This window comes from Galeopterus variegatus, unplaced genomic scaffold (genome assembly GCF_000696425.1).
Source record: "Galeopterus variegatus unplaced genomic scaffold, G_variegatus-3.0.2 Scaffold4005, whole genome shotgun sequence".
NCBI classification, from domain to species: Eukaryota; Metazoa; Chordata; class Mammalia; order Dermoptera; family Cynocephalidae; genus Galeopterus; species Galeopterus variegatus.
Genome location: NW_007730116.1, coordinates 176,366 through 199,101, shown reverse-complemented (window position 1 = coordinate 199,101; position 22,736 = coordinate 176,366). Strand labels below are relative to the sequence as shown.

Sequence of the window (22,736 nt, the reverse complement as noted above, 5' to 3'; positions counted from 1 at the left end):
AAATATGTCTGAAGCAAAAATTTCCTTATTCACACGAAGAAATACAAGGGTACTTCAAAAAGTTTGTAGAAAAATAGAATTAAAAGGTAATATGAATATTTTCATGAACTTTTTGAAGTACACTCATATAACAAAAGTAAAGTATGGTTAAAAACTGGTAAATCTTCCCTTCGAGTGTATAAATATGTGGTTCTAATATCTAGAAAAATGATTAACATTGTTATTCAAACAATTCAACTTAGAATATTTATTTATTTTATTTTTAACTTTAGGGGAAACTTGGAGTTCCAGGATTACCAGGATATCCAGGAAGACAAGGTCCAAAGGTAAAACAATTAGCTTGATTTTTTTTACAACATTTTGCAAAAATGCTCAAAATTAATTACCTATGGTTACCTTACAGTCTGTAACATAGAAATGATGCTTCCTTAAAATATGGTTTCAGAAGGAAAAATCATAGAGTGTGTGAGCACCTGGAGTGCAGGGAGCTCAGAGAGCCTACGTGATTACAGATTGGAATATTTTAATAGACAAGCTCATTAAAGGAAGGCATAGTTGGTACTTCCTAGTAATTGGAATAAAGACTTTCCAGGGAAGACCACTAGTATATTTAGAAGTTATAAAGTGGATGACATGTGATAGATAATAGCTTTTGATTTCAACTCTATTACTCTAAGGGTTTAAATTACCACTTAATATTTTTAAAGAAAGAAATTTTATTATATCTTTCACCCTCTCTATTGACCCTCATTTCCTTGAGTATTTGTTTCTCAGGACTGCTGTAACAAATCTCCATAAACTTGGTAACTTAAAATAATGGAAATTTACTCTCTCACAGTTCTGGAGTCCAGAAGCTCAAAATCAAGGTATCTGCAGGGCCACACCCCCCCCAAAGAATCTAGGAAAGAATCTGTCCTTGCCTCTTCCAGCTTCTGGTAGCCCCAGGCGATCCTTGGCTTGTGGCTGCGTAACTGTAATCTCTGTCCCCTCTCTCACGATGCCTTTTCTTTCCTGTGTGTCTGTGTTTTCTCCTCCTCTGTCTCTTATAAGGACACTTTTCATTGGATCTGGGAACCACCTGGGTAATCCAGGATGATCTTATTAATCAAAGTCCTTAATTTAATTACATTTGGGAAGACTTTTTTCCCAAATAAGTTAACATAGAGATGGTTCACAGGTTTCAGAGAATTGGACAGGGATATATCTTTTGGGGGTGGGCACCGTTTCACCCATTATAGTACTCAAATTTCTTTGAAATGTACATACTTTAAGTTTAAAAAATGATTTTAAAAATGCATGTTTACCTCGGTTAACATGAATTTTTCTCAAGCTAATCATAAGACTTCGTTAAGGCTGCACTTAAGGCACTGACAAGTTACAGTAAGGTGTTTAAATGAATTAAAATATAAATGCTGATTATTAATATTCTAGTAATTATACCATTCTTTTAATTATATACGTACATGAGACTATCTGTATCAATCTAGCTACCTGTCTACCAGTTTGACTCATTCATTCATAACAGGTATAGTAGATAAGGCAAATCCTGGCCATATAATATACTCAAACATATTAATAAATATATGTTTTGCAGATAATCGGTGGCAGACAAAAATGTGCTTCCCCCTAACAAATATGAACTTCATGCGCTTATGTTCACACACGGTTACATGATGATACTTTCATGCTTGCCGTATAGTTTTGTCTTATATTTCATTGAGTTTCCAGGAAACATTTATTTCCTTGGTTAGTAAGAGGCAAATATAGTGCTTCAAGTCCTTCTATGATAAGATCCATGCCATCTATGATTTAAAAATAATACAAGCATTGTATAATTGTTTTTGGTTACATTCAGAACACTGATTAATAATTTTTACCTTTTAAATATTGTCCCTAATATTCTGCTCTGTCACGCAGTTATCTTCCTTTCAAATGTTAAGATTTTCACAAATATGAATAAAATAAGCCATTCACTGTATAACATCAGACCTTAAGCTATCCTTCTTAGGTTACCTTATGAGTTCTCGATGTATTTATTAAGTTGAATTGCAATTGTATTGTGTTTTATTTTGATTTAAAAACACAGAAAACTGTCATAATATTAATTGACTAAGCACATTTTTATTTTATGAATTTATTTGAAATTCTGATAATTTTCTCTTTTTCCTAAGACAATCCTCTGATCAGCATTCTTTCAATTCTTTTTATTAACAAAATGCAACAGAATGACCAAAGAGAAGTGTTTCTTTCAAGAGGAATCAAATATTTTTCTTTACCCTTTAACCCAAATGTCTGGAATTTTGGTCTTAATTTTTTTATATTGCTTTTCTTTATAACTCATTCTTTTTCTATGATCAAAAAGCTTTTAGGTTTCTCAGTTCTAAAACAAACAAGATGGGTATATCAAAGATCAAAGGTAGCTGCACATTTTTTCCCTATGTGTAAGCTAATGAATTTTAAGTATATTTAACTCTTTATTGTACTAAAAGTAAAATGTGGCTGCTAATCTCTTTCAAGCAGCTTAAGGACTATGTAATTAGACTGTACAACTTACACAGTGTCTTAGGAGTAATGTAAACCATAATGAGTATTCAAAAGGTGCACCACCAAACGTACTACAAAAGGATAGCTCTTTCAAAAAGTAAAATGTTTTTTTAAGGTAAAATGTGCTTATATTTCAAATGGCATTTCAAATAATTTTGTAAGTTTCACATTTATTTTCTGAGCCAGTATCACCATTAATCTTTGACTTTATGGCATTTTGTTTGTTTTTCCGTATAAGAGCAGGTAATGTCTTTTCCTAGAAATTGTATATTTTGGTGATAATTCCTTATGTAGGAAAAGAAAAATAATATCCCCACATATTACAAGCTGTTTATTTGATAGATTGGACATTTCTATGCATTTTTCATTAATTTCCTAGAGCAGAAACCATGTGAGAAAATAAATTTATAAAAACAAAATTGATGCATAACAGCAATTTGTTTAAACGTACTGTCTAAAAGTAATGATTAGTTATCTATTCTAGTTGAAATAAAAATGAGTATTTGTCCCCAATAAGTTGATAAAAGTAAATTATTTCCATACTAGATTATACTCATTTGTCAAATTCCTAGAATAAATCTCATAGTAATACTCTACCAAATGTAACTTTATCTGATTCTTTGTAGAGAAAGAGAAGAGGCTTTGAAAGCCCTTCATAAGTGTAATTTGCAGAGATTTTTTTCCTCCAGTATGTGAATACTACACATCCTATCTAACAGCTGCCCTCAGGCTGATCACAAGTTAGCTTATAGGCATGAATCAGAATATACTGGGAAAACAGATCATGAAAAGAAACTTAGTAGTGCATAATTTGGGTTATTATTTTGAACAGCAGCTGGCACAGGACATCACATATAATTTTCCTGACTGGTTTTAATAGCACTTGTGGAAGAAATAAAAATTGGTAGCATTTAGCCCACCTGCTACGTATGTAAATTCACTACCTTCAAACTGGGAATAGGGCTAAATAGTTACCTCCTGCAAGTAGGTAATACTGTATACCTGGCTATTCTAATCGTATGTGTCTAAGAATACCACTTTCAGGCCTTCTCAAACATCACAGTACATGTCACCCTGAGGGGTGGTTAAAAATGCAAATTCCTGGGCCGAGCCCATGGCGCACTCAGGAGAGTGCAGCGCTGGGAGTGCAGTAGCGCTCCCGCCGCGGGTTCGGATCCTATATAGGGATGACTGGTGCGCTCACAGCGCTCACTGGCTGAGCGTGGTGCAGTCGGTCTCAAAAAGGAAAAAAAAAAAAAAAAAAAAAAAATGCAAATTCCTGGATCCCACTGCTAGAAAGCCTGTTTCAATTTCAGTAGGTTAGAATGTGACTTGAGAATTCATAGTTATAACAAAAACTCCAGATTATTCTGATATAAAGGAGCCATTTATCACTTGGAGAAACATTATTTTTAAGGGTAGTTCAATTCAATGCAAATGATTGTATTCAAAAAGGCAAGGAATGCATTTGAATCAAAGAAGGTTTCCTTACATTTCCCTTAATGCATGGGGAAGTGACTACAATTTGAATGTTTGCTACTCTTGCTAGATATTTTACACAGTATTGTATTTAATCCATGCAACTAAACAGGAAAAGTGAGTGTTTGGAAGATACTCACCTGACCCATCTTCTAGTGTCTCATAGTTAGCAAATTGAAGAGCAGGATTTGAATGCTAATTGGTCTATTTCACGATACAATGATGAGTCAAACCAACCACAGTAATGTTCAAAGTAATGTCTGAGTAGATAAAAATCTAGACATATACACAAGGTGAAATAGGGAAATTTAGTTACTGGGAATTGCAATTATTTTCTGTCTGTAAAATATGGCCTTTTGTCGACTAAATGAAATAATGCTTTTATTTTTTTATTGCATTTAAAAATAATCATTACTTATGTATGTCCTATTATTATCATTTTATGCCTGGAATTCCTTTAGTCTAATCCCCCACAAATTTCAAAGTACATGTAAGATGTATATTATTGCTGTCATTTTGCAGAATTAAAACCTATACTCAAAGAGAATATTTAGCTGATGCATAACAAACATAAATATTGAATTTATATCATTTGAATTTCAAAAACAGATTTTAATGCTTAATTTTCTGACTTAGCTTCTCAGCTAGATCTAACCACATTCAAACACCAAGTAGAAAAGGTGGAGGAAGGTTTTTAGTCTATAAGATTTGATCCAGTTATAAAATTGTAAAAATATTCATCTAAAAAGTGGTAGAATATTAATTCAGGACAAACTCTTTACAAAATCCCTTTTTTAATATTTGACCATTCATACTGTGAAAATAGGAATTTTCTTTAGAGTTGAAGCAAGTATACAGAATTATAAGTTTAAAATATATTTAATACAATGCTATTTTATAATAAGAGATATGATAATATTTGATTAATTATTTTACCTTTAAAGTTAAAAACTAAAATATTTTTTATCAATTCATGCTTTCAACGCTTCCAGGATTTCAGATGTCATTGTAAGTTCATTTTCAAATACATGAATAGATATTGTATGGTACCTTAAAACTATATTTTTGTTTTAAATATTACCGGCTGTGTCTCAAAAGAATTACAGCTTGTGGCTGAAATTGTTAATTGCTATATTCATGGTTTTTTTATTTTTATTATTGTAGGGTTCCACTGGATTTCCTGGGTTTCCAGGTGCCAATGGAGAGAAAGGTGCACGGGTATGACAGTGTTCTGAGCCATCTAATATAAACGTCCCTGCATGAGTACCCATTGCTCAGCACCAGACTGATAATTTACTGGATATACTGCATATTGAAACTCTTTGAACTGTCTTTGGCAGGGAGTAGCTGGCAAACCAGGTCCTCGGGGTCAGCGTGGTCCAACGGTGGGTGCCTTGATTTAAAATAATTGCATTTTCTGTTTTATATTTAGTTTTCCAAGGTATTTTTTTTTTAAATAAAACTTGATTCTGTGCCTTTGGATTTGCTTGGCACTAGATCAGTTTCGTCTTTTGCTCTCATATGCAGGGTCCTCGAGGCTCAAGAGGTGCAAGAGGTCCCACTGGGAAACCCGGGCCAAAGGTATTGTAAGCACTTGTTGCTGTTGTGCTTTTCTGTGAGTTCCTCTTCCACAGGGCAGATGCTGCGAGAAGGAATCAAAACTGATTTTTATTTTTTTGTTGACAGGGCACTTCAGGTGGTGACGGCCCTCCTGGCCCTCCAGGTGAAAGGGTACGTATGATACAGCCACCTAATGTAAAATGAAAATGAATATTTTTGTAAGTGTTTAAATTTTGGGGAAAAGATATATGTGTCTGCAAATACATGTGCACCTTTATCCATTAAATCTACTCTGAATTAAAAAATTATTATTCTTTTATTTACTCTCCTCCACCAATACAATCTTTATTATGTGCTACTCATTTTGTTATAGAAATGAGAGAAATAATATTTATAATTGGCTTAAGATATCACTCTTAAACACAAGCCAAGATACACTTTTCATTTTAAGTATGCTTAAAACACGTCTGCCCTCTCCTTTGTTCCTCTTCCTTTCCATGTTGATATTCATTTTGTCCATGGCGCTGGCAGCAGCATTATGCTGGTAAACAAGAGCTACCAGTAGCCATTAAGCCACAATCGATACACATTCAACTCAAGATTAAACCTCTATTCCAGTAAATAGAAAAACTATTTAGTAAATTGATTTTCAATTGATATAAAATAAAGCCAAACACAGACGAGCAAGCGTATCTTTGTTTGGCTTTTTTGGCAAAATATAGCAATTTTACAAACAGATATTTTGTAAGCTATTCACTTGCAAAAATTTTAAATATGAAGATCTGTATTACCTTCAAATAAATTATAATTATTTTTTAATATTTTATAATAGTTTTTAGAATTATGCAGTCATGTTAATATATTTTACATATTATTATTATTTGAAATTTATAGTAGGTGTTTTACAAAAAATGAAAACAGAAACACGCTGTGACGTATAACTTAAAACTGAGAATAAGTATATTTTTCAGTAGGAGCAATGAGTAAAACTTTTTCTATTAGTGACAAAAAGGTGAGTAGGTAAGACAGAAGAATAAACACTTAATTAGATTGGTTTTAAGGCTTTAGCTCATATTTGATTAAGTTAAACTTTCCACTAAATGTTTCTCACTCTTAGTGAACTATTCACAAATTAAGTCCATTCATCCTTTGCATTTTGAGTTCATAAATAATACATACATTTGAAATATTTTGTGGTCAAAGTCATTTTAATAAGAAGAGATAGTTAAATTAATCACAATGGCTGAATCATTAAGAGGAGTAGAACAATTTAACAAATTACAGCACAACTAGGAGTTTTGTCTTTTACAGCACAAACTACTTTGTCCTGATATATTTTGTTTATCCCTTCCAGGATTTCATGATCAGCAATATTTCTTTACATATGAATGCACTTTTGATGATATTGCATTTTAATTTGGAACACAATAGTGTGATCCAACAGTATGTTTACCTGCTTTGAGAGTGAGAAGAGGATCACAATAAAGAGTTTGGGTTTTGTTTTGTTTTGTTTTGTTTTGTTTTGTTTCTAAACAAGAAATATCTATTTTCAATAAACATTTATACGTGCTTTCAATATCTATATAGGGAGAACATATTTCCTGTGTTCTGTGTAGATAATGAGACTTTCCCCCTTAATATGCCTTCATTTTCTTCCAGGAATTTTTAAGTATCGTGAACTATTTAGTTTGTCTTAATCACACAGTTGAAGAATGTTAGAAATAATGCTGCAAAGTATTTTCTTCCAAATAATGAGTTGGGAAGTTCAGGGAGAGAATTATGCAGTACCATTGGATTAGAAATAAAAAATACCTATTGTTGCCCATTTCAGTGAATTCCTTCTTTAACAATATACTTATATCTAACTATATATATAGTTAGATATAAAATATTAATATATATAAACATTCATTAAAATATTCTACAAATTAAATGTGATCTCTCATAATTGTGATTTGCACATCATGGATATCTGTTATTGAAAAGTTAGTTAAGATAGCTCATAGTTGTATCTAAGGTTACCAGATTTAGGAAAAACAAAACAAAAATAAACAGAAGTAAGACATCTTGTTAAATTTGAATTTTGCATAAACAATGAGCAGTTTTTAGCATAAGTATGTCCCTTGAATTATTTAGAACATATTAAAATTATTCATTATTAATCTAAAATTCAAATTTAACTAGGTACTTGATATTTTATCTGGTGAACCTAATTGGATTCCACCACCATCTTTATTTACAATCTTTATTACACTTTATGTATTTTTTGCCTCACCTGCAAACTATTTTGATTAATACAAAGAGAACATATCAGTCATTACTGTGGAATTTTACAAAGAAAGACCCAAGTTTTTCTTCTTTATTTTCTCTGAAGTAGTGATTTTTAAAGTATTTCTTTCATAAAGGAATTTAAAATTAAGATCAAAATCAAATTTTATTTGAAAAGCAACAAAATTTTAGAAAACAAAGACATGAAATTTTAAGAAATTAGGAATATAGAGTTCTACATAATCTAAAGAAATACTGTTTTTAAGCTTTTGTATTTAAATGAATCTTTTAATAGTTTTCTTAAGTTATATGGTAAATATTTAAGAATCATGGTTTCATAATTTAATGAGAATTAAACAATTTGTAAATTACTCAGATTTGCCCAGTGGTTTTGGTAATTTCATGTTACATCTATTTTATTTTTAATACTTTTTAACAAAAGTTGGTGGAAAAGTAGAATTAAAAGATAATATTAGTCTTTCCATGAACTTATGGAAAACCCCTCATATAACTAATTTTTTTTTTTTTTTTTTTTGGTTTTAAGATGCTGGTAATAGCAAAAGCTTGTGCTGATTTCTGACCTAGCATTAGCTTAAAGGATGATAAAGAGATTTTCCCTGAAAAGGCTAGACTGACAAATTGCTAGGGTAAATTCTATTAAAGAGCAACTTCAGTAAACTTTAATTTTGATTGGAAAATAGGTAAATCCCACCCTAATTGTATTACTGAAGAAATTTTATTTGTGTTATCTTTCATTTTCAATATCTTCCTTTTAGGAATATAATTATTATGTTCTGGGCATGTGAAGGATTAACTTTTTCAATTTCTTTTTCTGCCACCAACACAGTCACTGTAGTAGGGTCTACTTTAAACATTTCAAAGATATGTAAATATGAGAGTTGGATAATATAGTTAAGTAAGCCTCAAGCCAAGAATGGTATTATAAATGTGTATTTGGGCTGAATGCTAATGAGAATAATCATACAATAAAGTTCTTTTGATCTTATCTACAAAAGAAGTTTATACATGAGTAAAATGAGATACTGGCATCTCCAAAAATATACTTTAAAAACAGAGGCCACTTAAGGCATTGTTTATGGTCTCTTTGAGGTAGTCACATATGTTCTCTTTTAGTTCTGTATGACTAGAGCCAGAATATTTATGGAGTCAGTTTTTTAAAATAATTTTTCTTTTTGGAGGGTGTGGAATTGAGTTAAATTTAAATATCTTCCTTTTCTGCAAGTTTCTAGCCATTGTTAAAAGTAAAGTAGCTGCAAAACTTCTCGATATACAAGCACTCTATTCACTTTTAATTAGAATTATAAATATATACGATGCTCCTGAGGTAAGAACACTGATGTGTTGTGCAATTTCGAGTACATTTGAATAGTGTGAAAATCATCCATTTTGCTTTTAAATTAGCACTGATTATTGCCATTGTTCTGTCACTATGCTGAAGAAGTTGAGTGCTACATTGCATCTGTAGAAATAAGCCACAATGTATAAACATGTATCTTTTAAAGCATATTGTTAAATTTTCCCCACTGCTTTTTATTTTCAGGGTCCTCAAGGACCTCAGGGTCCAGTTGGATTCCCTGGACCAAAGGGTCCTCCTGTAAGTATCATAGTTTCTGCTTCTCTTTTTTCATTTGGTAATGTTTTTAAATTTTTTAGAGTCATAGCTTACATTTTAAATAATGTTTAGATATAAATATTGATAAAAATTCTTATTAATAAAACTGCAGTTAATAATGTGAAAGAAAGATTTTTCCGGTTTATGAAGTTCACAGATTGTTTCTGAATATAATTTAAACATCTCTTATTAAGTATTCTTTCAAAGTATATCACAGACTAAAACAACATAAATATTGTTCTTGCAACTGCTCCTCTACTGCTAAGATTACTGATGGCATTAAAAATTGTTACCAAGTCTTAAATATTTGCTGTATTAAAATTTCCCCTTTATCTTCCATCATCAAATGCATACTTCTTCAAATATTACTCCCTAAATCCCTTCCAACATTCTGATATTACTGACATCATATTAAGATTTACTTATTTATTATTTCTATCACTATAGTACATTCTTAGAAAATGTAATGAGAATCCTTAATGAATCATATCTGTATTAAAATTTGTTTAGACCAACACTCTTGAATATCTTTATGAAATGTCATCACAAAGTTAATTGAAATGCTTTGTTTTCATTTTAATATTTTTAGAAACATAGGGCATGCTGTTATTTTATTTTCTTCCTTTTTTTCTTTTCTTTTCTTCTCTTTTATTTTTTTGTTTAACCTATTCAGTTTCTTTATGAGACCTAGAATCAGCTCACCCACCTGTCTAAGGCAGTGGTTCTCAAAATGTAGTCCCCAGTCTAAAAGCATCCACCAGTACATGGGATATTGTTAGAATTGCAGGGTCTCACTTACCAAATCAGAACTCTGGAGAGGGGCCCAGCCTATGTTTTAACAAACCCTCTAGATAGTTCTGAGGTATGCTAAAGTTTGTGAGCCACTGTTCTAGTCTAGACTAGATAATACTACCCCAACTTAACATGAATAAAAATCACTTTGGTAAATTATGTATTTTTGAAATACCTACTTAAATTTTAAACATTGAGACAATCCTTAGCCTTTTGCAATAATTTTTAGGCACTGTTTAAAGTATTATTTTAACACTGTACAGTTTTGCTTTATTGCTGCAAACAAATTGAGAATGGATTGTTATCTATATTATGGTGTAATAAAAGGATTAATACAAATACCTAGTATTAAATGTAAGATAATATTGATACTACCTGCGTGTAATGTCATTTACCCACTATGTCAGTTTTGCTCCAATGTAGCATTAAGTCTGTGCAAAGTTTCACAGAGAAGTAAAAACACAGTTTCAAAAGTGATTGTACACATTTTTTTCATAGGTATTTTCATAAGTATTTTGAAGCCATGTGCATAGATTATTGCTTAGCAACATAAAATCTAGTGATATATATATAAACTCAACATTATACTATTTATATTTGTACACATTGTTAAGAATTGTTTGCCTCATGTGATATAATTTTATTGTCAAAGAAAGCCATGTAACTCATTTTTTGCTTAGACTTTTTCAGTCCATTCCCTAATGTATCTTTCAAAAAGTTTGGAATCATTGACCATGCGTGCATGTTCTGTCTGTGAAATATTAGAAGTGTAATAAATGCCTACACTTGAGAAGCATGCCTTCTAGCTGGAGAGAAAAGACACTAAGGAGCATTGCTTTCACTGCTAAACAAAATGATTTTGTATTCTGTTTCTCTGATAAGTGAAACATTAGAGCATGAAATAAAAGTACCTATCATTTCTCTGGTGTGCAGTTTTATGAAGTTTGGGAAAGAAATGCCTTTACCACTTTGATATTGAAAGAAGAAATTGGGGTAGAGGGATAGAGCTTATAATATTATGATATAATATTTAATATATAAATAGTATAATATATAAATATTATACACACAGTTTTTTTCCTGGTATAAAAAATATATATACCCACACATATGGATTGGGTGCTTGGACAATGTTCCATTTAGATTCTGTTATTCTCATGCCATTGTCAGCATATTTTCAGAATATACAATTAAACCATTTAAGAAAAATTTTAACCTGAAGGGATTAAGATTTATGGCCTGATTATTATTAGAAACATTCTGTGTGTAGAAAAGAAATAAAAACAAAACTCAGTGCCAATGAAAAATGAAAAAAATATCCTTAAATTATTTATGAGTGTCTTTTCGCAGATTGCCTTGCCGTTTATACACACACTTATTTAGATGAATTTGTTTCTTCTTTTACCAACTAATCAAAAGGGCAGCCTATTTTGATGAATACAATTATGATTTTTAAATAAATTCCATTATTTGGTAATTAGTCTGCTTCATTTTATTGAATAGTAGGTGAGGCATAATAATTATTTAGGATTAATCACAATATTAGAAATACATACTTACATCAAGAAAAATGATGATGCTAATTTTTTCTGTAGTTCACGCTCCCTCAGACTATCTAGAAAGCTGTTAAAAATCATGTTGCATTCCTCCCGGTGACATCATTTAGATCTACTAAGATTGCTATTTCAAGGGATTATATATTTCAATGAATGTGTGATCTATATCAGCAGATATAATGAGATATTTAATTGTTTTATTCACAGCTTTGTTAGAAAACATGCACATTTCTTGTACTAATGGCGAAGCATATCATTTGAGAAGCATTATAGAATGGAGAGGGGAAAAAGCCAGGCATATTTATCACCCTTCAGCTCTCATGTTCTGTGTAAAACTTTTATTATTGCCCCAAATTGGGAGAACATTTATTCCCATATGTATCAAAATAGTGGTAAGGCACTGGAATTGTTTTTATTTGTTGTTTTGGAAAACGACCTAGATGAAGTCTACTAGCAATTAACTACTTATTTCTTTGTTTCAACTAAGTAGTTGAAGACAGAGCTAAGTCTTATACACCTAGTGACTAATATATAGGTCTGTAATAAATTTTTTGAATGAAGGAATGGTTAAATGATGTCCAGGAATGTTTGGTGCCCTTGCTTAAAGCACTCCAGTTTGGGTCTTTTGGGGAGAAAATGGCACTAACATCACTGAAGTGGTCCTGGAAACATGAACAAATCACTGAGCAAGCCATGATCTTGTGAAATATCATAATAGTTTTTAACTAGAGCTCATAATTTACACAGCAATGAGTGTGTCTATACAGATGAGATTAGAGAGCAGAGATGGTTCTAGCACTTTCTCCTGAAGAAAGCTAAGAAAAAGTCTTGTTCGGGTGGAAAAACAAGCTACCTGAAAGTGATCTTATTTTGAAACAAAGCCTTTTATTCAATATGCTCATTAGTAACATATATATAAAAATAGATGTTTGAAAATAGATTTGTTTAAATAATTAACATGCAGTGAGAGGTACATCTGTTGTCATTAAAACTGTTAGTATTAAAATGATCATTTCTTTTTATTTATCCAGAAGGTTGAGAATATTTCTCTTTACACCTAATATGAATGTTTTGAAATTTGAACTTGATGCCTAATAGTTTCTGAATAGAATGAATAATCCAAAAGAGTGTCTGAAGAAGCAGTGTATTTCTACTATGTATTTAAAATATAAGACCGTCACAGAGTTGTTTACTTTAAGTACATAGTTAATTGCTTCATTTATTTCTTCAGACATGACAAAGACAGCATCCTTACAGAAAGTGATAGCATAGTAGATTTGCTCTCCAGTACTAATAGACATTATGCTTCCAAGAGGACATTTAAGTGAGCCTACTGGGAAAAATTGGTCCTGATGACTTCTAAAATGAGCATAGCACATTGTTTCCCTTATTTGAAGCAATTCGAGCAGCCATTATTTTTATGAGTTTGTATTTCTTTCACGTTCCTGTGAGTTGGAAGCTCAGATCGCCACAAGAGGGCACTATCTTTCTCTGTTTTCCAAGTTTTGATGCACAGGAAATTGAATTAGAAAACAAATCACTAAAAAGAGGGGAAAATATTCATTTGTTAAGTGCTGAAGAACTAATATTTGTGCAAAAATTAAAATACAAAGTTATGCAAATGTGCTTTTTAAAAACTATTGTGTTTAATAATTAAATATTTAGGCCTCTATTTTGTCTTTGTTTCATTTTTCTAGTAAGTAATTTTTATTGTATTTTACAAATGTATTAGTCTATAGGCTGGATTTTTTTTTTCTTTAAAAGAAAAAAGTGCGGGCTGGCCCAGTGGCGCACTGGATAGTGCGCCGCTTGGGAAGCGCGGCGGCGCTCCCATCAGAGGGTTCGGATCCCACATACAGACCGGCTCCCGCTCACTGGCTGAGCGAGGCGCGGGAGCAACACCGAGGTTTGCGATCCCGTTGCCGGTCCCCGGTCCGGTACGGGGGCAACACTGAGGGTTGCAATCCGTTGCCGGACACGGAAAAAGACAAAACAAATAAAAATAAAAAAATAAAAACTATTGATGCAAATGAAATAAATTCTTTTAAATGTAAAATGTTCAGAATAGAGTTCTACAATTTTCTTTTGATCTCAATTATAGCTACAAAATTATACACACAAACTACCTTATATAAAATCAACAGAAAATTAAAGTACAATATCTAATGAAAATATAAGAAAACTGTTCAATGTACTACATTTAGAATATAAAATAATTCATAAAAGAAACATTTATGACATGGTGGTTAATATTTGTGATTTCAGGGACCACCTGGAAAGGATGGACTTCCAGGACACCCTGGGCAACGTGGGGAAACTGTAAGTGACCCTGTTCTTCTAAGTGAAATTTACCATCACTAGCACCTCATCAAATCTCAGAAAGCTACTTTATTATTAGCATTTCAATTACCAGGTTGAAGATAATAGAGGAATTAATCCCTTTGAACCCCTTATTAAAATATATAAATAAATATATAAATAGATCCACGTTTGTACCTAAGCACACTTATGCTAGAGGAAATAGGACATTACTTGATGATTGCTCTTGTTGACACTAGCCACACTTTAGGGATGAGCTGATGGAGAAGATCACATTATGTTTTTGACATCTCCACAAGATGTTACCTTGACCCTTTTACTGAAGTCTGCCTATAGATACTTTCCACCCAAACCCATCACTAATCCCCTCTCTAAAGGCTACACGTAACAACAGGCCATGCACATAATACAAATTCTTCTGTCCAGAACTAACGGATGAATAAATTTGCTAATGTTTGGACCATAAGGGTTTAATTGGTCTGGAACTATGGCAAATGCATCCTTTCACATCGAGTAGAAAAATGTAAACTGAAAAATATGACTTAATTTTATTTAGAAACTAAAAGGAATATAACATTAAACAAATTGAACAATTTATCATGTATATTATGATTTGGGTAGAGGGGAAACTAGCAGCTCAACTACGGCTTAAGTATCCTTGTGGGTTTGTTTGTTTATTTATTCTGCCACTGTTGCAAAACTGTGCTTCTGGCTATCCCAGTGGGTTGTTATTCTAATCAGAAATCATTACAGGGTGGCAAGTTTCCATGGAACCTATTCTTTGTTTGTACTATTGATTAATATTATACAAATTTTTTTAAAGAAACCACGACACAGACTACCTTTCAGTATGTGGTTCAAAATCATGTTAGAGCATTCAACCATCATGAAGACATATTTGGAGTTGCATAGCAGTACACAATAACAAATCTGAAAATATTCTGAATTTTCTGCTGTGGAGAAACAAGTCTATCACCAGCAACCCTGTCTCACTCACCCAGTGACAATTCTTAGTTTTAGCCACATTGGAAACTTCAAAGTCTTGGATTTCAAAATCGGAATCAAGATAAGATTTAGTGACACCAAAGAATAAAATTGTTTGCGTTTCCTCTTGGGAATGACATCAAGGACAATGACATCAAGGTCATTCCCAAGAGAGAATAAAATAAATATTCTAGAGGAGAATCCACACTCAAATTTGCAAATGCATTCTCATTCAAATCTTGCAGCCAATCATTTTTAATGAAATCATTGTGTAATGTCTTGGGAACAACTCTGGAATATTTCCAAAATGTCTTTTGAGGAAACGATACCTGGAGCTTTTGCCTGTATCCAAAGTAATCCTATTATATATAACATTTAAATTTAAACAAAGAAGAAAAGTAGCATATTAGCTAAAATTTCTAGAATGGATATCCTAGTAGTTTCTCATAGATGGAGGCCAGAATTATTTCTGGGAAATTGTATTACTGATTTCACACCCACACGTAAGATAATAGTGAATCACCCTATGGCCAGTAACCATCCTTTCTCACCTTGTTCTATGCTGACTGGGATTCAAGAGATTACCCTGTACAGGAGTCAGAATCTAAAGAGGCTATGCTTTGCCGTTTATCTCACCTTATTTCACAGAATGCATTATTTATTTTATTTGAGATTTGTCCCCAGTCAAAAATCCTTCAAGTTTCATTCTGATGTCTTACATTCTGAAGCTTTTGAAGGCCACTAGGAAAAATAAGAAATAATTTCTATTATATTGAAACGGCCCAGATTTATCTCAGAAACACAGTGCCGAATCCTGTATTGATCCTAAATTAACTTTGTCCCTTAGAGATGATCATAATAGGAGTTATATTTATGTTGGTTCTTACAACAAACATGGGTCGAACTACCCATGAATGTATCAAATTAGTTTTCAGTGACTTTGAAAAACATAATTTAACTTAAATTATTCTAAAATTAAATGGCAAGTGTAGTTTTATTGTACAATAGTACTGAACAAGCACATTCCACTCTGAACTATAAAAGTTTTCCTGTGCATAGCTTATTTATAAGATCCCGAGTGTCAAATTTATTAGACACTTGAAAACACTCTGAATGTTTCCTATGAGCAGACATACGGACAATGCTCTCTTCCAACTCCTCCCAAATCCGTCATCCACGCAAGTAGGCTAGCAGCCAAACTTTTCTCTTTCCCCTCAGAATGCATAAATGCAGGTCTGGGCTGTAAACTTTCCACAGACTTTCTTCAATGAACTACTGATATTTAATCAATGAATTTTAGGCATTAATTATTATTACAATAATTTTTTGTGTGTTATTCTTGCTGTCACTGTTACTAAGACAAAATGCCTTATAAGAATTTAAGTATTTTAAAGTTCAGAATTGCATTCCCATCTCCATGTCAAATTTAGTGATCAAAAATTGGGAGAAGGGTAATCCAGACAAGCAGCAGACTGGGCCCAGATTGTGTAAAACTTTGTCACCAATATTGCATGATATATGTTTAGCAATGAGTTGGTTAGATTTGCTTTTGTGATTCTGGCTAACATGGACAAGTAAATGAACTGGATTTGAAAAATTCTGCAATGTTCAAGGAAAGAGTTGACTGTCGTTTGAATAACACAGGTCTACTGGGACAATACAGAAGAAGCTGTATTTGAAATGTTCCTCATGCTAGGATTAAATGATTAATTGAATATGAGGACTGAAGGAAAGTCTGGGCTCTGAAGGCATTTCATTAGTAAAGAAAGAGAACCCAGGAGGAAATGAAAGAAGATTCATTCAGTCAGCTCCATGTGGAGAGTGTTGAAGAGGGAGCATAACATACATTTGGAAATGTCCAATAGGTGCTTATTGAGAGAGTTTTAGTGTTTGGCACAGATCAGAGGTTTAGACAGAATTTGGGACAGAGCAGTTCATCAGCATAGAGATAACAATTGTGGTCGTGGAGGTTGTTGAGATAACCCAGGGAGTAGTGCATATATATACTCTATACATACACACATACGTCATGCACACAAATGTGTGTGTGTGTGTCCATATATGTGTATGTCTATGTGTGTACATAAGTCTATAAATCTGATTACAGACTTTCAAACCAACCAGTTGCTGAAAAGTAAAGTGCTAAATAAATTCTGTTATTTTCCCCCATCATTGATTGATTTTGCTATTGATAACAATAGTTCCAGTAGAACTCTAATGATCTTAAGAATGATGTCTTTTAAAAAAATCTTTTTTCCCCCGTAACATCAATTACAATAACTACAAATACAGATTCTTTTTTCCTTTATCTACTTATAAAATTTTGTTATTGTAAATAATTCAATCATGTTTATCTGGAAAATTGTAATACAAATTGGGGGTGAATAGTTTCTACCTTCTTCTTTTTAACCTTATTATTTCCAGTCTGATTAGATGTTAGAGTGAAGAAAACTTTTGCAAACACTCTTTGCTTTAATTTAGTTCTCTGAAATGTTTTTCTTCCAGTATTTTCTATCTACTTTTCCAACTGTTAAATGTAACATCTCACATGAAATAGAAATTTGCCTATTGTAATACAATTATACAGAATGAATAACCCATAAGTCTAAACAAATGTAGGTACTAGAAAATGTGCCCAACAGCTTTATTTAGTGAGTACGTTTTACTCACATCAACCAGAGTATATTTTAATGACTGCATTATTTTCAAGGTGCATTTGTAAGTATATTCTTTTGGATTTTAAGAAAAAAATACTGATGAAATGCTGAAGTGATTACTAATCATACAAAGCATTGTTTTTATAAATACATTTTTATGTTTTATTTTATTTTATGAGGCTGTTGGAATGCAGTAGAAGAAATGCATTAATGTCACAGACTATATATTTATCTCTGTGTAGGAAATTAGTGGACGGTTCCAAAGAAATCTAAACCATCATTTCTTTCATCCGTAAACATTGCTAGGTTAAAATTCTGTTGTTGGAGATGGTGGAACAGGCTAAGAACACATTTTTGCTCCAGCTTCATCCTATTATCTTATTTGTTTAAGTTTATTGAAAGTAATCATTGCACTGCAATATGAAATAGTGAAGATGGGAAATTTTGAATTTTAGAAAGAACTGGAATATAATAACTCATATGTAAACCCTTGAAAATAAGTATTTTTAACTAAAAGGTGACTTTCTTTTAGTGATACTTACTCAATTCTCTCATAGAATTTTAATTTGTGCTTTATGCTGTGTGTAGCTTTTATAGATTATACTTTGCTTCCTTAGGGATTTCAAGGCAAGACTGGCCCTCCTGGGCCAGGGGGTGTTGTTGGACCACAGGTATGTTCCTTTACATTGTTTCCCTAGCAAGATTTATTTTTCTCCTTATGTTTCCACCTTCCTAATTTATGTAAAATCTGCCCATTTTATTATGATTCAAAGTAATGCATTTTTTATTTCAAATTGCATTTAAATATATACAGCTTGCCTATATCTAGTGAAACTCAGTAAACTATTACTTAAGTGATTTTTCAATTGCCTGTATAAATGTAAGAGAAGAATAAAATAAATAATAAAAATTAATCACAAAATTCACAACAATTTTAACTATAAAGCCCAATCATGGTACCATTTACTAAAAAATCATACATATATATGTAATAGGTTGGCCATCATCTTTTTCCAGAATTTCAAAGTACAAAATGATTTCAGGTTTCTGAGTATAATTTAGATTTAGGAGTATAATTTAGTAGAAGTAAAATATAAAACTTTGAATATCACAGCATTTAAAATTTAATATTTGTAACATATTACATGTTTCTTAAGATTTTTGTCTTTATATATTATATTTTATATAATATATTATATTTTTACTATATTATATTATAAAATATTATATAAATTATATTATGAAATTATAAATTATAAAATTATAAATTATATTATAAAATATTATATATTTTTATATAATACATTATATATTTGTCTATGTATTATAGAATTAGATTTACATCATAGATAAAAATTAGTTTGTTATCTTTGAGTACATGCAAAATAATGGCAAAGACAAGTATCTCTTTTAAGACAGGTGGCAGAAAGAATCTGAAGTATTGATATAGATCCTGAATTATAGTACTGAATAGCTATAGAGAGTAATTCGTGGAAATAGAAAATAACATTTCTATTCTCTGGCAAAGCATATTGAATAGGCAGAAGACATTTAGTTTACTCAGCTGGAGTTTTACTTCTGTTAATAACAAATTATAGCAAAAGAGCAAGAGCAGTTGGATACATATCTTAATTATTTAATTGCGTTAAATAGTCTTTTCTCAACCTGTAATTAGTTCTCAACACTTTGTAACACACACACACACACACACACACACACGCCAACGCTCACATCCAAATACACACACACCCAGAGGGAAAAAAAAAGTGCATATTTCTAGGAATATGCATGACAGAAGCAAAAATGAAGAATTCTTGGATTACCTGATCATTTTATTTCAGATATTAATTCTGAACCAAGGGAAATGTTAACTGTTTCTTTTGTTATAAGCGACACAGAGCATGCATGTAAGCATGCATACATTTTTGTGCTGAAGGCCTCCTTTTAACTGCTTGTCAGTTTTAACTTAAAAATTGTATATACACTCCTTCAATAATCAAAAAGCTTCATTCAAAACTACTTTTATTTTTCTGTTTAAAATACCTTCATCACTATTTTCTGTGAAAAAATTTAACCAGAGGAATGATTCATATTGCATTTAATATCCATGAAGAGAAATAGAATTTTTTCTGGACACCTAAAAGTTCTAGATCTATGTTCTTTTGTGTTCCCCTATTATAAGGCATATGCATCCTCATTTTGTTATTTTTCTTTATTGGTCCTTTTAAGAAAAAAATATCCAACTGCCTATTTTAAGTGTAACCATATTTTCATGTTAGGACAAAGGAAGTGGCTTAATGGGAGCAATATTGATTGCAATATTCACCTTTTTCTTTGTGTAGTTGCGTGGATCTCTCCTTGTTTTTATATCAGTGGTGATAGTTACTCTGTTAGGATCAATTTTGTAGTACTTGCTGTTAAAATACTGGTGTTCATATATTTAAAAAAAAATACCTTTGAGAGAAATGTTTACACATTAATGGTAAGTTGAGGACTTTCAGCACTTACATAATTAAAAAAATTTAAACCTAGAAATGTACAACCAAATTTGGGCAGATATGTTCATTATCCAAGAACAAAAGGTTAGAATATGTTGTATTTTTAGAAAAATAACAGAGAGCGATATTCCATAAGCAACTACAGTAACACATTCCAGTGTTTAAAAATCTTAGCACCTGGAAATTTTCCTTTTTATATATCTTTAACTTAAATCCTTCATTTTGCTTTATTCTAAGTGGAGATGAAAACAACTGACCTGGTACCATTCTCTGTTTATGCTTGAAAGCTTATTATATACTCTAGCACCACAAAGCAGCACCACTCAGGGGACATGTAAATGACCTGATATTTTTCACTTTGGCATTTGCTGCAATTTAACGCAACTGGCTATTTGTTATAGCCTTCAGCTGGGAGGAATTGCTGGCCCAAACTCACTGCCTTCAGTATCCCCCTGCCACATTCCCTAGACTTTGCCAAACGAATATAGATTAACAGCACAGAGGTCTCCATCTGGTGGAAGTTTCAAGGAGAACCACTTTGGTTGTTTGGGTTCTCAGGGAGCTATGCTCAATATCGAGTAGTGATTCATTGTTTAACTACCACCAGTGCCTCTTTACTCCTAAGCTGATTTGACATCATATATTTATATATATATATATATAAAATGGAATGAAACCGTAGTTAAAAAAACACAATTTTAACAGTACTTGAACTGGCCTTACTCTGAAGTGATTCTAATCACAAGCAAAGAAAACATCCCTGAACACTCAGATTATGAACGAGATTACACATAATCTTTTCAGATTCCTACCAGCTATGTTACTTTCAGTGCTTTATATGAAGTGTTTTGTAGGCCATCATGAGAATGATAACATTTTGTGAAAGGGAGATATATGTATTTTGAGTTTGTGTTATCTTTGCCAAACATAAAAGATAAATCTGATGTGGTTTTGCTTATCTAATTTAGGGACCAACTGGTGAGACTGGTCCAATAGGTGAACGCGGGCATCCTGGCCCTCCTGGCCCTCCTGGTGAGCAAGGTCTTCCTGGTGCTGCAGGAAAAGAAGGTGCAAAGGTACAAACTGTTCAAGGAGTTTTCTTAGCTCAAAATATCAATGCACTTTTCAGTGTACTTCTTACTACTTGTCCTCAGATTCTCTACACTTTGGCATAGTATTTAAATGAATGTCAATTTTGGCATAGTGTTTAAATGAATGTCTGAAAGATATGTCAGGAGAATATTCAGTGTGAATTTATTGTAGACAATAAACTTTAAGACATTACTGAAAAATAAAATAAGGCCAATTATTCCACTGACCATAAAACTGTCAATTTATATACACCTTTAAATGTAGGTAGTGGGTAGCTTATTTTAATGTACACGACTTTCCACACAATATTCTCATCATTAAATGATACTCTGATTTACAGTAGTTTAAAGGAATTCTCAATTTTGTTTGTAGAAACAGGTATAGAAATTCCACCTTATTGATAGATGTATATTATATTCCTTAGGGTGACCCAGGTCCACAAGGTGTCTCAGGGAAAGATGGACCAGCAGGACTTCGTGGTTTCCCAGGTGAAAGAGGTCTTCCTGGAGCTCAGGTATAATCAACATATAGATAAAGCATGTGAATGAAATTTCTTATTAGAAGCACTTCCTGACATTCTTATTTTATCACTCAGACTTCTCCTATTTATATTCAATTCACATTGATTGGTTTTCTTTGCTTTTTTCCCCCTTTTTTCCCAGGGTGCATCTGGACTGAAAGGAGGGGAAGGTCCCCAGGGCCCACCAGGTCCAGTTGTGAGTATGATGATAATAAACAGCCATGCTATCCATGGTTACAAATCACAGCTCTTCTTTCATTACTGTCATGCTGTGATCCCACAGTGTGTGAGAGAGAAAATAAACACATGTCAATCAAATCAGTCAGTGCCTGGTTTCTACTAATTGCATGCACTAATGAGTGCAGAAACAGAAGGGTTTAGGCAATTGGAAATATTTGCTTCTGCTGCTGTCAGGAAGTAAAAGGAGCTATCTTGACTCTTATACTTCCCAAGGAAATAAAATATAATTATGAGTAATAGAAACTCATGGTCACGGAAGACTTGGAGAAGCTTTACTTTGAATAATTTTTATTTACTTCATCTCTTTCCTCTCATTTTAAAATGAATCATAAAATAAGATTCAATTTTTTACACATTATAATTCTATCATTCATTTATTATAAAAACAGGATTAATTTGTCGGTTTCTAAGTAGTTGATGAAACTTGAATTTGTCAATGATAAAAAAAAAAAATCCCATAAGCCTGAAGAACATAAATCTATTTAATATATTATCCAGATTGTTTCATTTAGTTAACTAACATTAGGAAATCATTGGCAAATAAGTAAGTATCAGTTTTTTTTTTTTTTTTTTTTTTTGGTTTTTTTTTTTTTT

At 32.0% G+C, this 22,736-nt stretch overlaps 1 protein-coding gene across 1 annotated transcript in view; it reads left to right on the top strand.

Moving 5' to 3' along the window:
• Window positions 1-22,736, top strand: part of COL11A1 (collagen, type XI, alpha 1) — a 154,288-nt gene that overhangs the window by 49,143 nt on the left and 82,409 nt on the right. The window contains exons 26-36 of the mRNA XM_008586510.1: window positions 273-326; window positions 5,188-5,241; window positions 5,364-5,408; window positions 5,551-5,604; window positions 5,710-5,754; window positions 9,413-9,466; window positions 14,098-14,151; window positions 18,410-18,463; window positions 21,259-21,366; window positions 21,807-21,896; window positions 22,045-22,098. Of these exons, the coding sequence (XP_008584732.1) occupies window positions 273-326; window positions 5,188-5,241; window positions 5,364-5,408; window positions 5,551-5,604; window positions 5,710-5,754; window positions 9,413-9,466; window positions 14,098-14,151; window positions 18,410-18,463; window positions 21,259-21,366; window positions 21,807-21,896; window positions 22,045-22,098 (666 nt within the window). The remainder of the gene's footprint in view (window positions 1-272; window positions 327-5,187; window positions 5,242-5,363; window positions 5,409-5,550; window positions 5,605-5,709; window positions 5,755-9,412; window positions 9,467-14,097; window positions 14,152-18,409; window positions 18,464-21,258; window positions 21,367-21,806; window positions 21,897-22,044; window positions 22,099-22,736) is intronic.